Here is a 13523-nt window from a genome sequence, read left to right as displayed (position 1 = left end):
GTTAGCACTGTCACCTCACAGCAAAAAGGTTGCTGGTTCGAGCCCCAGTTGGCCTTTCTGTGTGGAGTTTGCTTGTTCTTCGAGTGTTCGCGTGGATTTCCTCTGGGTGCTCTGGTTTCCCCCAAAGTCCAAAGACATGCGGTACAGATAATATGAATAAGCTAAATAGGCCGTAGTGTATGAGTTTGAATATGTATGGGTGTTTTCCAGTACTGGGTAGTGGCTAGAAGGGCATCCGTGGCTGGAAGGGCATCTGTGTAAAACATATGCTGGATAAGTTGGCGGTTCATTCCGCTGTGGTGACCTCTGATAAATAATGAATGAATGAATTGTTACTAGTCTATTGTTACTTACAACGGTTTTGAGATGTTTGTGATTGACCTCTATGGAGATCTGTCAAAACCTATTCAGTTTGGACTAGTATGTATTCCCTTTGTAACAAGCAATATTTGCTATACTAATAGTTCTTAACAAGGTATTACTTCTTATTTATATACTAGTACTTATTTATGCCTATTAAGCACATTCTAGTAGATATTTATTAGGTACTATGGTAGTACTTATTATTAGACACTAATATCTTTTGTTATGACTCAGAATTACCACAGTAAAATTTTAGTAAAACATTTACTAGTTACATTTAGTTTTAATACTTGTATCTAATAAATGTGTACTAGTAATGCTAATGATCAATAATGACCAGTATCTAATAAATGAATACCAGTATATAAACTAGTATCCATTTAACACACATGAGCATCTCTAGTACTGGTACTAATTGTCATGGTTTTGCAGGAAAGTACGAGGAGATATCGGCAAGAACAAAATCACAGCGTTTAATCAGATAGAAGCATATATACACACATCCAGGGAACAGGGACACAAAGACAGTGAATACAGGATAATGAATGGAGGAAACACTGGGGCTTAAATAACACAGACTGACAATGAACTAAATCAGAATTTCAATTAAATAAAAACAAAATGGCGGGAAAAAGGAACAGAAAAATCACATGACCAAAACAAACACATAATATAGAGTCTATAACAATCCAGACACTAATAATAGGTACTAGTATCTACAACATAAGTACTAGTACCAAATTAATGATTAGTTTATAAAATTGGTACTGTTTACAAATGTGAGACTTATCTCAAAGACAGATAACGATCAAAGTTGATAACAATAATGTGAAAACTGTTACTAGCAACAATACTAGTACTAACAAAATGAAAATAGATACTGGTATATAGTATCTATTTTAGATTAAATGCTAAACTGGCTTGCCATACACATTCACGTACACCTACACAAACATACAGTCTGAAAAACTACAACAGATTATCACGGCTGTATCATGTGATACCTTAAAGGGCGAAACAGTGACATATCCCTGCAGGAGTGATTGAGAGAAATAAAAGCAGTCTCAGATAGGTATTTTATATTGAGTGTATAATACAGTAGATGTCGTGATGTGTGCGTGAGTTGTGTGCTTACACAGTCAGGCCTCCAGGAGCAGACATGGATCTGCCCTGCCGGCCACTCGGACACTCGAAGGGGTTACTGAAAGAGCGCTTACGCAGCATCGATTTCACCAGAATCTGAAAAAAAGAGGAGTGAAATAAGTGAAATGCACAGTTAAATGAGACATTAATTTAATTTAATTTAATTTAATTTAATTTAATTTAATTTAATTTAATTTAATTTAATTTAATTTAATTTAATTTAATTTAATTTAATTTAATTTAGACTTGAGTACTCACCACAGCAGACAGGCTGGGCACTAGTTTGACAGAGTTCTGCACCTCCTCCTCGGTGACCTCCACCACAGTGCAGTGATCCTCCTCCAGTGGAAGCAGATCAGTGCCGTCCACCGTGACCCATGGGTGAAGCTGAAACACACACACCCACATTACACAGCGTCTAAGGGACATACTTATGCAGGGGTGTCAAACCCAATTCCTGGAGGGCCGAAGCCCTGCACAGTTAAGTTCCAACCCTGCTCCAACACACTTACCTGTAGGTTTCAAACAAGCCTGAAGGACTCAATTAGTTTGATCAGGTGTGTTTAATTAGGGTTGGAACTAAACTGTGCAGAGCTGCGGCCCTTTTGGAACTGAGTTTGACACCTGTGCACTAATGCATTCACAGTACTGCTGAGTAATTGTATTGGTTGATTTGTGTGTGTGTGTGTGTGTGTCTATTTTTATTATGACAGGACAGTGTCTAGATAGGAATTGATTTTGGAGAGCCCACGAGTCTTGAACTTGAGACATCTGCTGTTCACTAGGCTATCGGCCCTTCTATGATAGTCTCACCTTTATCTCTGCTAACGTGATTCTAGTTTCAGGGACTTTATCCAGCATTCTGGTGATGAGGTCCTTCAGCTGCTCACTGATCTCAGGCCTGTGCAAATAAAACAAACACAAATACATGAGCTGGATTGACTGTGTGTGGTTAATGTGGAGCAAAACGGTGAAAAAAAAGAAAAAAAGTGAGATGCGTTGTGTGTGTGCTTTTTATGCATATTCATTAAGTGACATTACTTGACTATGATAAATATACAAACTTAAATCAAACTCTGTGTTGACTAAAAGGTATCCAGATCTGCAAACATAATACTAAGTGAATAGAAAAAATTTTTTTTTGGTTGATGCAATCTCTATTACATTTGTATAACTTATAGTTAATAAAATTTTCAATTAATTTCTCACAGCGATATCATGGGTTTGACTTATGAGAAATGCATGTGTTGTAAAAAGTGTAGTTTGAATGCAGTGTAAGTTGCATTGATCGAAAGTATCCGTCGAATGCATAGATGCAACAATAAAACTGTTAATCGGTTTCTGTCACTCACTTGTCTGGAAACTCCACTGACATACTCCTGATCTTCTCATGCAGGCCTAGGATGTAGTCGTCATGAAAAGGACACTGTATAAATGGAATATTAATTACACATTAAGACTAGATATATACACCAATGCTCTTAAGAGCGCATTAATGATTTATTACGTCAATGACTTACCTTTCCAAAGACAAAACAGAACAGAGTCACTCCCATTGCCCAAATATCTAGAGCCTGAAGATAATAAGAGATAATAATTTCAATATGACAAGAAACATTGCATCTGAAATCATCTTTTATATATTTCCCATTATAACGTGTGTGAAAAGCAGTGTGTAAAAGCCTGTATAAATGAACTTTGGATATGAAGATATCCATCTTTAGGTTGCTAGGGTAGTCTAAAATGGTTGCTGATGACTAGATTGTTAAAGGGGATATTTAAAGGTGCTGTTAGCTCATTTTTGACTCTTCTAAAATACTATATAATGCCTGCAGATATTTAAGAAACATGCTAAGTGAACATGTTTTTTTTTATCTGAAAAACAATGCTAAAGGAGTATTTCTCCTCTGAAAATGTGCATTCCATGTCGCAAGGTCTGTTTTCGTATTGGTCTCTTTAACACCCACCCACTGCTAGTTTATCCAACTATATTTCAGTAACCTGGGTTGCTTTGATGGAAAATGCAGAGTATTTCATTTCAGTCTTGAAGGTTGCATCAATATATGCAGGCGTAGCTAAAAATGTCCCCCCTGAAGGACTATATAGCCTCCAAAATCAGGCATGGATTCATGAGGTGTTTTTCATTTTTTGCAAACAATACAAGTATTACAAACATAAATATTAGCTTATCAGCTTAAATCGTTAGGCACTCTCGTTTCTGTTGTTTTCCTCAATCTGGCAACCTGCATGTATGTCAATTTCGGAGGTCTCAGGTGAAAAAAATCATCTTCAATGTTTTGAAGTTAGACTGCAATACCTAGTTCAACCATTAGGTTGTCAGTCCTACATATACTGCACATTTAAAGAGTTATTGTCAGTCTGAGTCCAAACAACTCACCTTCATGTCTCTACAATATTCTGATCAAGAAATTATCATATAGCACTCTTTTACAATGGAAGTCTATTGGGGCAGTTGCTAGGGTGCTGTAACTAAGGTGAAGATTTAGCATTTTTTCGGCTGTTCTCTGAGCAAAATGAGTCCAGCCCCAAGTATAGGTGATCATTAACATCCATGGAAAAAATCTGCGTTCTGAATGATTTTGACATATTGAGCTTCAAAGTTTTGGCAGTCCATATAGCAAACAATATGTGTGTAACAGTTCTCTTTCATACATTAACATGACAGAGACCCTAAATGTACACCAAATGTAATTTTTAAAAATTCTCTTACATTTGCAAATTGGGCTAAAACAAACAGGGCCAATGCAGATAGAACCTTCTAATCTTAAAAAGTCATCTTCCGCTTAGAATTATAAGGTTCTATATGGCAGATCATTCATTTAAGCTTTACTTCTCAACAAATACAATGAAAAAAAATATGAATTGACATTGTAACAATATGGTGATGCTTGAGAAAGTTATACATTTTTGCTTTTTATAACATTTAATAAATGTTTTAGGATGAATATTAGTGCTAAATAATGTATCCAGTGAAGCTGTTAATTTTATGAAATCAATATGGTCATATTTATACATTTTTATGCTTTATATTAACTTTTGAGTTATGTTTATTGAATTTTATGCTTTACATGAATGTTTGAATTATATATATTGATTTATATGCCCCATCAATTAAATTAAGTTTTTGCCCTTCAAGGCTTAATTTTAAAAGAAAACAGACGATGAGCAAATTTGTTTCATAAACACAGAAAAATGTTTTACTAACCATATAAACACACACAAAGATATATTTTACATTTAATGTATTACTTTTTTTAATAACTGTTTCTTTTTCAACAATGTAAAATGTAATGTTTCACATGTTTTCAGGTTTGTTTCAATTTTGTGTAGCGCATCATTATTTAATAAATGACTTTGTGTTTCTTTCTGCTGTCAATGGTGCAATCTGACAAAATGACACAGTAAGAACCTTTTAGAGCCAAGCTAGAGTTCGACTTTTTAGATAAAAGCCTTTTTGTTTTTTTAAACAATGTAAACAACTTAAATGACATCTTATTTACATTATGTGATGTTTTCTATATATATTTAAGAATATGTAACTCAGTTTTGACAAAAATGTCAGATAGAACCTTATAATTTTAAGGTGACGATATATATATTGTTCAACAGAAGAAAGACTCTTAAATAGTTAAAAAAAATAGCAAGTGGAGGACGAGAAAATTGTTGGGTGAACTTTCCCTTTAAGAAGCAGATATGTCCCCCTTCAACATTAAGATGTGGAGTGTGAGCTCAAAAATCTGGTCCACTGTCAAGTGAACGGGACTTTTTCAAAAGTCAGTTTTCAAAAGTCAGGAGTCAGTTTTCAAAAAAGTGTAAATAAAATCTGTTAGAAAATACCCTATTGGCACCTATTCATCTAAAAGCTTCAACTGCACATTAATAACACTGGCGTCAAAAACAAAAGTAAAAGAATTGATTACAGGACTGCACTGTAATTGAGTGTTGATGTTTTTTGTTTTTTTTACATCAATGTTAGATGTCAATTTGATGTCGTTATAAAGTCAAGGTGCTTAACTGACATACTTTTTTGTGTTTTTCATGCTTGAAAGCCAACATAACAACTCTTCTTACCTTTCCACTGAATCTTTGGTCCTGATCCGTCAGTGTTTCAGGTGCCATGAAAGCTGGTGTTCCTGCACTGTTCGACAGGAGTGCGTCGTTCCCCTCAAACTCATTGCTGACCCCAAAATCTGCAATCTTGACGTGCCCGTCATCACCCAGCAAGAGGTTTGATGGTTTGATGTCTCTATGTATGATTTTCTGATAGTGCACTACGAATAAAACATGAACAAAAAACTTAATCTCATGAAGTTTATTAATGAGAATTAAAACACACAAAAAATCCTAGACAGGACAGACTTACAGTATTCGATTCCTAGAATGATGTCTCTGAAGTACAAATGGGCCATTTCTTCTGATAGAGGGCTGTCTGTCGGGACCTCCATCACTGGGCTAGAACCAGGCAGGAGAAGAAGTAAAAAATACAGAAAATCTAAACTAAAAAAAATGTGTGTGACTGTGATCTATAGGTACATATACTTACCCTTTAGGTACCAACTCAAACACTATGAAAAGAATACAGAATTAACAGAATAAAATAGATCATTAAGTAAAAAGCAAAGTGTTTGATATCATAGGGTGAAATCTAAATATGGCAAGTTGTTTTTACATTAAACATCTTAGCTATGAGACATACTGGTAACCATTTTCATGCCACTAGTATTTTTTTAACATATTAGTATTGTTGTATATTTAATAGCTGTTAGCACTAATTCTTTAGGTACTAGTACCTTTCTAGTACTTATTCATTAGATATTGGTCCTTATTATTAGATAGTAGGGGTTACACCGACTAGTCGACTAATTGTGTAGTTGACTTTAATGCTCTGCCGTGACGCTTTTTGATCGACATCGACTAGTCATGCTGCACAGATCACATGTTTTTTGGCCTGAGCTATATGGCAGCTTTTAAAAATAAGTCATAGGTTATGTTACCTTGTTTTTGCAACGTGTTATGAGCTGCCAAATAGCATGTGTATATATTTCCTGCAAATAAATTGCAAATTGCAAATTGCAAAATGTTGCAAAACATTGGTATCTTAGCGACTAGTTGACGTCAACTCAACTTTGATAACATAAAAGTCGACTTCCAAAAATCTAGTCGTTCAACCCCTATTAGATAGTAGTACTTTAATTAAATTCAAGAATTTGTACATTAAATAGTATTTCTTATTCATTAGATACAAGTACTCATTTCAATAGATCATTGAAGATAATATTGTTACTAACAAATTTTAGTCATTGACTTCAATGAGAATCTATGCTTGAGATATCAACTATTCAATTGGATTACGATTACGACATGTACATACTAAAAGTTTTTTAATAGGCACTTCTTTTTATTTTTATTATTAAATACTAGTACTTGATCATTATATACTTATACTTAGATACCAACACCAATTTGGCATGATTTGATTTAGTGGCTAAACTGTTTGACTTTGTACAATCTCATTAGTACTTTTAAGTGCAATTTGCTCATCCCCCAATGACGGTTGGGTTTAGTGGTTGGGTTTGGTGCAATGCCTCCTTTTACAAATCGTACATTTTCGTACGGCTGAGTTCATATGAATTTGTGCGAATTAGCCACTAAAGTGACAATACATAAAATAGCTACGTTTCATGGTGAGATCAGGCTGTAGATACTCAAATCAATAACAATGCTAGTTATAATCTCATACAAGAACTTGTACATTAGCTACTCATACTTAATAAACAGGCATTCATAGTTATGTTATGACTAGTCAGAACTACGGGAGCCAATAAAGCTCAAACGTGCTGCAAGTTAAGAAATCACACACAAACTGATTATCTGGTGAGCATTTGCAGTAAGTTCCCCTATTTGTATGTGTTGTTGTATGCATGTTGTCAAACTGATAAAGATGTTTTCTTAATTTGTAAGCGTTTTTCTATTTGCATGTGTTTTCTTAACTTGTGTTGTGTTTGAGCTTTCTCAGCCACTGTATAAAATGACCATATTTCAAAAAAATTCATAAAATGATATAAAATAATAATTTAATAATAAGAACCAGTGCCTATTAATTGTTGTTTGCTAGTTTCAGCGTAGCGCAAGAGTCGTTTTGACGTTTTGCGCCACGCTGTTTAAATAGCAAATGCATTTGCGCTTAGATGTGCGCCCATAGGCGTTCTGGTCTAAAAATGGAGGTGTGTTGAGATGCATAGCTGGCGCGTTGCTATTTTAAGAAACTATAATAAATTGTTCAATAGACCAGCCGGTCTAAAGTCCAGCACAGAGCGCATTAGTTGTGCGCCTCACTTACACATTGCTTAATACAGACAGGATGTGCAGCAATACGCAAATATCTTTACATATAAAAAAGAATAAAAATATTAAGGATATATATAGAATATAAATTAAAATAATTAAAATATTACAAAACATTATTTTCTAGCCTACAAAACCAAACTTTCATGTCTTCATCTCGGGGGGTGGGGGGGTGGGGTGGGTTTCAGTTTATTCATAACAATTTGCTTTTGTATAATGTTATCATTACAAGCAGTATTATTTATTATTTGCATATTTATATTTGTTTTATTAAAAACAAGCTTAGATTTGCCCACCTGTCAGGTTTTGGACCATATGACTCTGATTGGCTTATTCTCAAAACACACCTATAACTCATTAAGAACATAAGCTCACCCTTTTAGACCATGTGCCGCGACGCAAAGCGGATTTTTCCGCCCTTAAAATAGCAAAAGTGGATTTGGACACGCCCTATTGCTTTTGTGCCCTACGCTTTGCACTTTGCGCATGGATCGTCAAAAAAGAGCCCTAAATGTTAAAACTGCTTGCCATTGTCTAACAGAATGACTCACCCATATGTAAGTTATCCTCAGCTGGGTCATCGAGAACCTTCAGTTAAATATATCAAATGACAATAAGTTAGCCCACAACATATTTGACATGCATTATGAAACAAAAAATATTGAAGAAACTGCTATATGACTGACCTCAACTAATTTAACAACATTCAGATGGTCAAGTTTCTTTAAAATAGCGATTTCTTGATATACTCGGTCCAGCAAGCCGGACGGCTTTAACAGATTCTCCTGGGATCCCACTGATCCATTGGATTCTCGGGAAGGAGGTCGTCCTGTAATCATCATAGCATTAATATTCCGCAATATGCATTAGAAAAAGTCTTAAAATTAACTAATTTAACACTTACGTCGGAATCCCAACTGCTTTATTAACCTCTTTTTGGATACCAATTTCATAGCCTGCAATAAATAATTATGAAAAAGAATTATATTACAGAATAGAACATTGTTTAACATAATAATGGTTATAATAAGAGACTAAATGCTGACAGATAAAATGAGATGTTTTCAATATAAACATGCTTACATAATACTGGTCATCATCTTCATTATATGCTAACTTGACCACTCCATATGAACCCTGCACAAGATTTACATTATGGTCACATTATGTTTATATTTATGCATTTATGATTTTTACTATGTATGTTTGATATTTACAAGTTTGATGCAAACTCACAAACCTTTCCAATCTCGTTCTTTAACTTGTACTGATTTAGCTGGACACAATCCTGTGGGTAGAAAAAAACTTATATTAGCAGAGTCATAACATACCAATACTGAAGAGCATTAAATATTTAGGAAGTGATTTGTTGTCCAAAAACATATATAATTATATGTTAAGTTAAAAATCTATAATTAAGTTAATTATAATTAATGTATTATGTTTTTTTTATTCTATACATTGTAAAAAATATTCTCCAGTACATTTTACAACATAAATACTATTTAATAAAATATTGTCCAGTACATTTTACAAAAAAAGACTATTTTTTTTTTACAATAAAATATGAAATTAAAGCATAACTAGACATTTATTTGCAGCTGTTTCTTTTAGCAATTTCTAACTAAAAGTTGTTCCTGTTTCCTTTTTGCTTTCAGTGTACTAAAATTTTTATATTTTGACAGCATCTTTAAAATGAATTGCATTAAAATAATATATTTCATTAAAAATTTCAAAATTTGCTTAGAAATTCTCAGGCCATCCAAGATGTAGGGTTTTTTTTTTTATTCTACAGTAGAGCATGAAAGATAATTAAAACTGTATTCCTTTGTGATTCATAAAATGCCAGTCAATGGCTACCAGCGCTTTGAGAGTGAAGAAAAACAACAACATTCATTAATTCATTCATTCATTTCCTTTTCGCCCCTTTATTAATCTGGGGTCGCCACAGCAAAATGAACCGCTAACTTATCCAGCATATGTTTTACGCAGCGGATGCCGCTCCAGCTGCAACCAATCAATGGGGAACATCCATACATGTTCATTCACATGCATACACCACAGACAATTAAGCTTTCCCAATTCACCTGTACCACATGTCTTTGGACTTGTGAGGGAAACCTTTTTGCTGTGAGGCGACAGCACTACCTACTGTGCCACTGCGTCGCCCAACATATGAAAACAAAAATAAAATTAAAACCTGTTGCTCTCGACAATACACTGAGGTCTTAACAATCATTCAATCATTCTGTGAAACAGAAACAATCATTCTGTGCAAAAACTGAACTTTACTTCTACCTATATTCCAAAACCTTGAGTGAATATGTAAATGAGCTTCAGAAAGCAGATAATTTCTGGTTCACATAACCGATTCTTCAAATTGTTTTTACATAATCACGCAATATATACATACAGGAATTATACAGCAGACATAATGACATGACAGACTAGTCATCATTATCACAACCCTTTTAACCCATACAATTTCAATTTCTCTCCATAATTAGTGTTTAGTTCGTGAACACACTTATCACTGGCTCATCAAATATGTTTCCTCAGTTCAGACACAGCTGGATTAACTGGAGCATTCAATGAGTTAGCAATCTGTCATCAACCACATTCTGTTTGTGTTTTTGTCATTTTTATGAACTTTTAGCTTGTATTCCTGTTGGTTTCCAGCATCCTCTATGCATAGTTCCTATAGTTACTCATAAATTGTTTGTAATTTAGTTTGTCATTGTCATGATTTTTAGCTGGAGTACCCACCAAACTCACTAGATCACATATATAGCTCTCATATATAGCTATACGTACACTCCACCAGCCATTCACCCAGACTACCACCCCCATCATGTTTTGCAGGCAATCTGGACACTTAATATACACTACAGCTGATATCAATGTTACACACAGCTGCAGATCCTTTACACTGACTATAAACTCTTTATAAGCACCACATTTACACTCAACCAGTGCTCAGTCTTGTATTACTGTATAGTGTGCTTTACCAAGTTCCTGTCTTTCTGTTTTGTATTTTGGACTTTCTCTTTGGATTTCTTTTGCTAATTTGCTGCAAGTCCCGACCATTGCCTGTCTTTGTGAATTAGTCACATAGGTTATCTTTTATGTACAATTTTTTCCTTTTAACCCTTGTCTGCATGACCATCCTTTCATTTAATAAAGCTGCACTTTGAACTGTTGTCCGTATAATCATAAAAGTCATATTGTGCATTTAAAGTCAAGCATACACAATGCAAATTCACACACTCAATGAGAACATTGCTTGGTCGAAGTGATATACACCATGATTTTATGACCTTTGGCAAATACCGAAGCCGTCGCATGATATTCCATGTCAAAATCAAGCACAGAGGAAGCCACTCACTGTGAAATTGCACGGTGTATGCAAGACTTAAGTCCCTTATTTTGATTCAATCACTGTCTGGTGTTAACTGTGTATGAGTAAAAGCTTAAAATAGCAGATTTTGTTTGTTTTATTTAATAGATTTTTGCAACTTTAAGATCATCTTCTTCATCTTTTTTATGAATAGTGACAGCATTGTTTTGCAAAACGCAAAAGTTTTGTTCCACGTTTTAGAGGACTAATCCTCTAGAGGGCGCTGTCTACATCTTTATAAATCTGAAATACATTATTTGGGGTAAGTTTTGTTGTATGTCCCTAAACTCAACCAATAGTGTTTTCAAAAGCAGATGTGAAAGAATGTTCACTGCGACCATGTAGTTTTACCTTGATTTTAGACTATTTTTATCTGTTTTTTTGTAAAACTGTGCTTGCAGACATGAACTTGAATGCTCTGCATCACAAGTACAACACCGTACAAAGTAACCAACCGAGTAAACTGAACATGCCAGAAAAGTTGTCCATATAGAGACAGATAGGTGAGGCAAACGTATTCAATTACAAAATATCATGGACCTGCTAAGCTATTTTTTATTGAATTGTTGTTGTGCAAAGAAATGCACAGTAAAAATCCTTTATTCGTTGATAGTATATCCCTAAAAATATCTTTAGTGTGAAAAGGAACATAAGTTGTTGGCATCACATTGTCCCTGTAGCATTCATCTTTACCAACACAGGTTCATTCTGATTATGTACCTCTATATACATTTCTGGGGTGTGCAAAATACATCCCAGGTATGTTTTTTTTTTCACATTTTTTTGTTTTTGTGAATGCACAAGAGGCCGCTGTGTATGCTTTTTTTAAATCTCTAATTTCTCTCACGAGTGCCATTTGCGTAAATCCACGAGAGCCTGCTTTCGACTGACTGACTTACTGACTGACCAACCAACCAATATCCCTACCCTCTCCTTTCCATAACACAACCAATATTGTTTCCCTTAACCTAACTGCAGTGTTTTAAAAGGGAATCCAGACAAAGAAAAGCCCAGTTTTTACCACATTTTCAGATTTTACCACATTCTCACACTGTTATTTCCTTTTACTGTATATATATATTTTATTTTTTAGCTTTAGTTTTTGACTTTCCCCCTTTCTGGAACTGATTTTCACTGACTTGAACTCCATTGTCATAGGTCAACTTCTTTCTGCGTATCAAGTCTGCCGATGTACACGTCAAGCTACTGGACAAACTGGTAACAGCGGAAAAGCTGTCTACAGTATATGGAGGTAAGCGGACACCTGGGAAGTGCGGAAAGGAAGGGCGTCATACCACCCCGTAGCGTCTGTTTTAAGGATGAAATGCAGCCATACTTCCTTTTGGCTACATGATTTGCGTTTACCAGAAATGTATACTGGGCTACATTTTCAGAATGAGCCTATGTTAATTTTTACAAAGAAACTGCAGTCAATGGAATGTTTACAATTTACAGTTTCACTAAAATGTAGGCTAAAGCACATATTTCCAATCAGGCTGTGTTGAACAATGTTCAATTTCTTAATTTCCCTATCAACAGCATGTATGCATATTGAATATATTTTGTCTGTAATCATTTTTTGGGATTCTCAAAGTGTGATTGACTTGCATTGTATGAGTCACCAAGGACCACGGTTTCACATAAATACCTGCTTTAATGTTCTACTGAAGGAAAATCCCATACCTCTGATTTGAGTGAATACAGAGATTTTCTTTTTTGGGTGAACCATCACGTTTAAAAAATCCTACAGAAGTTTTTTAGATAGTCAACACAAATCTAAAAGAATTCCCGCTAAACTTACGTCTCCATCAGAAATAGACACACGCTTGGACTCAATAGTAGGTCTTCTGGCCATTCGTGGACCTCCATTCTGGCAGCTGGATCTCTCCTGCAGGGAAAGCTTCCGGTCGGACAGGTTGAGGCGATGTGGTGTGGTCCTGTACCCGTTTGGTGGGGTCAGTCTGGTGGCAGCCACACTCATGGCTGCCACCATGTCCGCCAGTTCAGCATGATAATCAGAGTCTAGATCCAGTCTGCTGGCTGTGTCAGCACTCATGGCTGTCCTTCCTCCTGTCTGTCTTCGCAAATTATAAGAAACTACACATCTCAGTGGACATCACTGAGTCCAGTGTCTTCAGAGGGGCCGTGGTCAAGTCAAGCTGGAAAAGCAGAGCAAGAGAATTGTGTTTAACAAGCACATTTCTCAAGCACAAACACATCCATCTCTTTACACAACAGAAGTGAGGGCCACTGT

The 13523-nt window shown here is 35.2% G+C and overlaps 2 protein-coding genes across 2 annotated transcripts in view; both read right to left on the bottom strand.

Moving 5' to 3' along the window:
• Positions 1–1463: 1463 nt before the first annotated feature.
• Positions 1464–13344, bottom strand: camkk1b (calcium/calmodulin-dependent protein kinase kinase 1, alpha b). Its single transcript, NM_001130625.2, is given in 14 exon segments — positions 1464–1602; positions 1765–1893; positions 2320–2407; positions 2859–2932; positions 3027–3080; positions 5599–5798; positions 5891–5979; positions 6071–6092; positions 8424–8460; positions 8559–8701; positions 8777–8828; positions 8956–9009; positions 9113–9160; positions 13071–13344. Coding segments are annotated over 14 exon segments (1353 nt in total). The 5' UTR covers positions 13326–13344; the 3' UTR covers positions 1464–1494.
• The window catches only part of c2cd3 (C2 domain containing 3 centriole elongation regulator), a 453012-nt gene continuing 452760 nt past the window's right edge, over positions 13272–13523 (bottom strand). The window contains exon 38 of the mRNA XM_073923465.1: positions 13272–13428. The gene's annotated coding sequence lies outside the window, so the exon portion shown is untranslated. The remainder of the gene's footprint in view (positions 13429–13523) is intronic.

This window comes from Danio rerio, chromosome 15 (genome assembly GCF_049306965.1).
Source record: "Danio rerio strain Tuebingen ecotype United States chromosome 15, GRCz12tu, whole genome shotgun sequence".
In the NCBI taxonomy this organism is placed as follows: Eukaryota; Metazoa; Chordata; class Actinopteri; order Cypriniformes; family Danionidae; genus Danio; species Danio rerio.
This window is presented reverse-complemented; position numbering and strand designations above follow the sequence as displayed.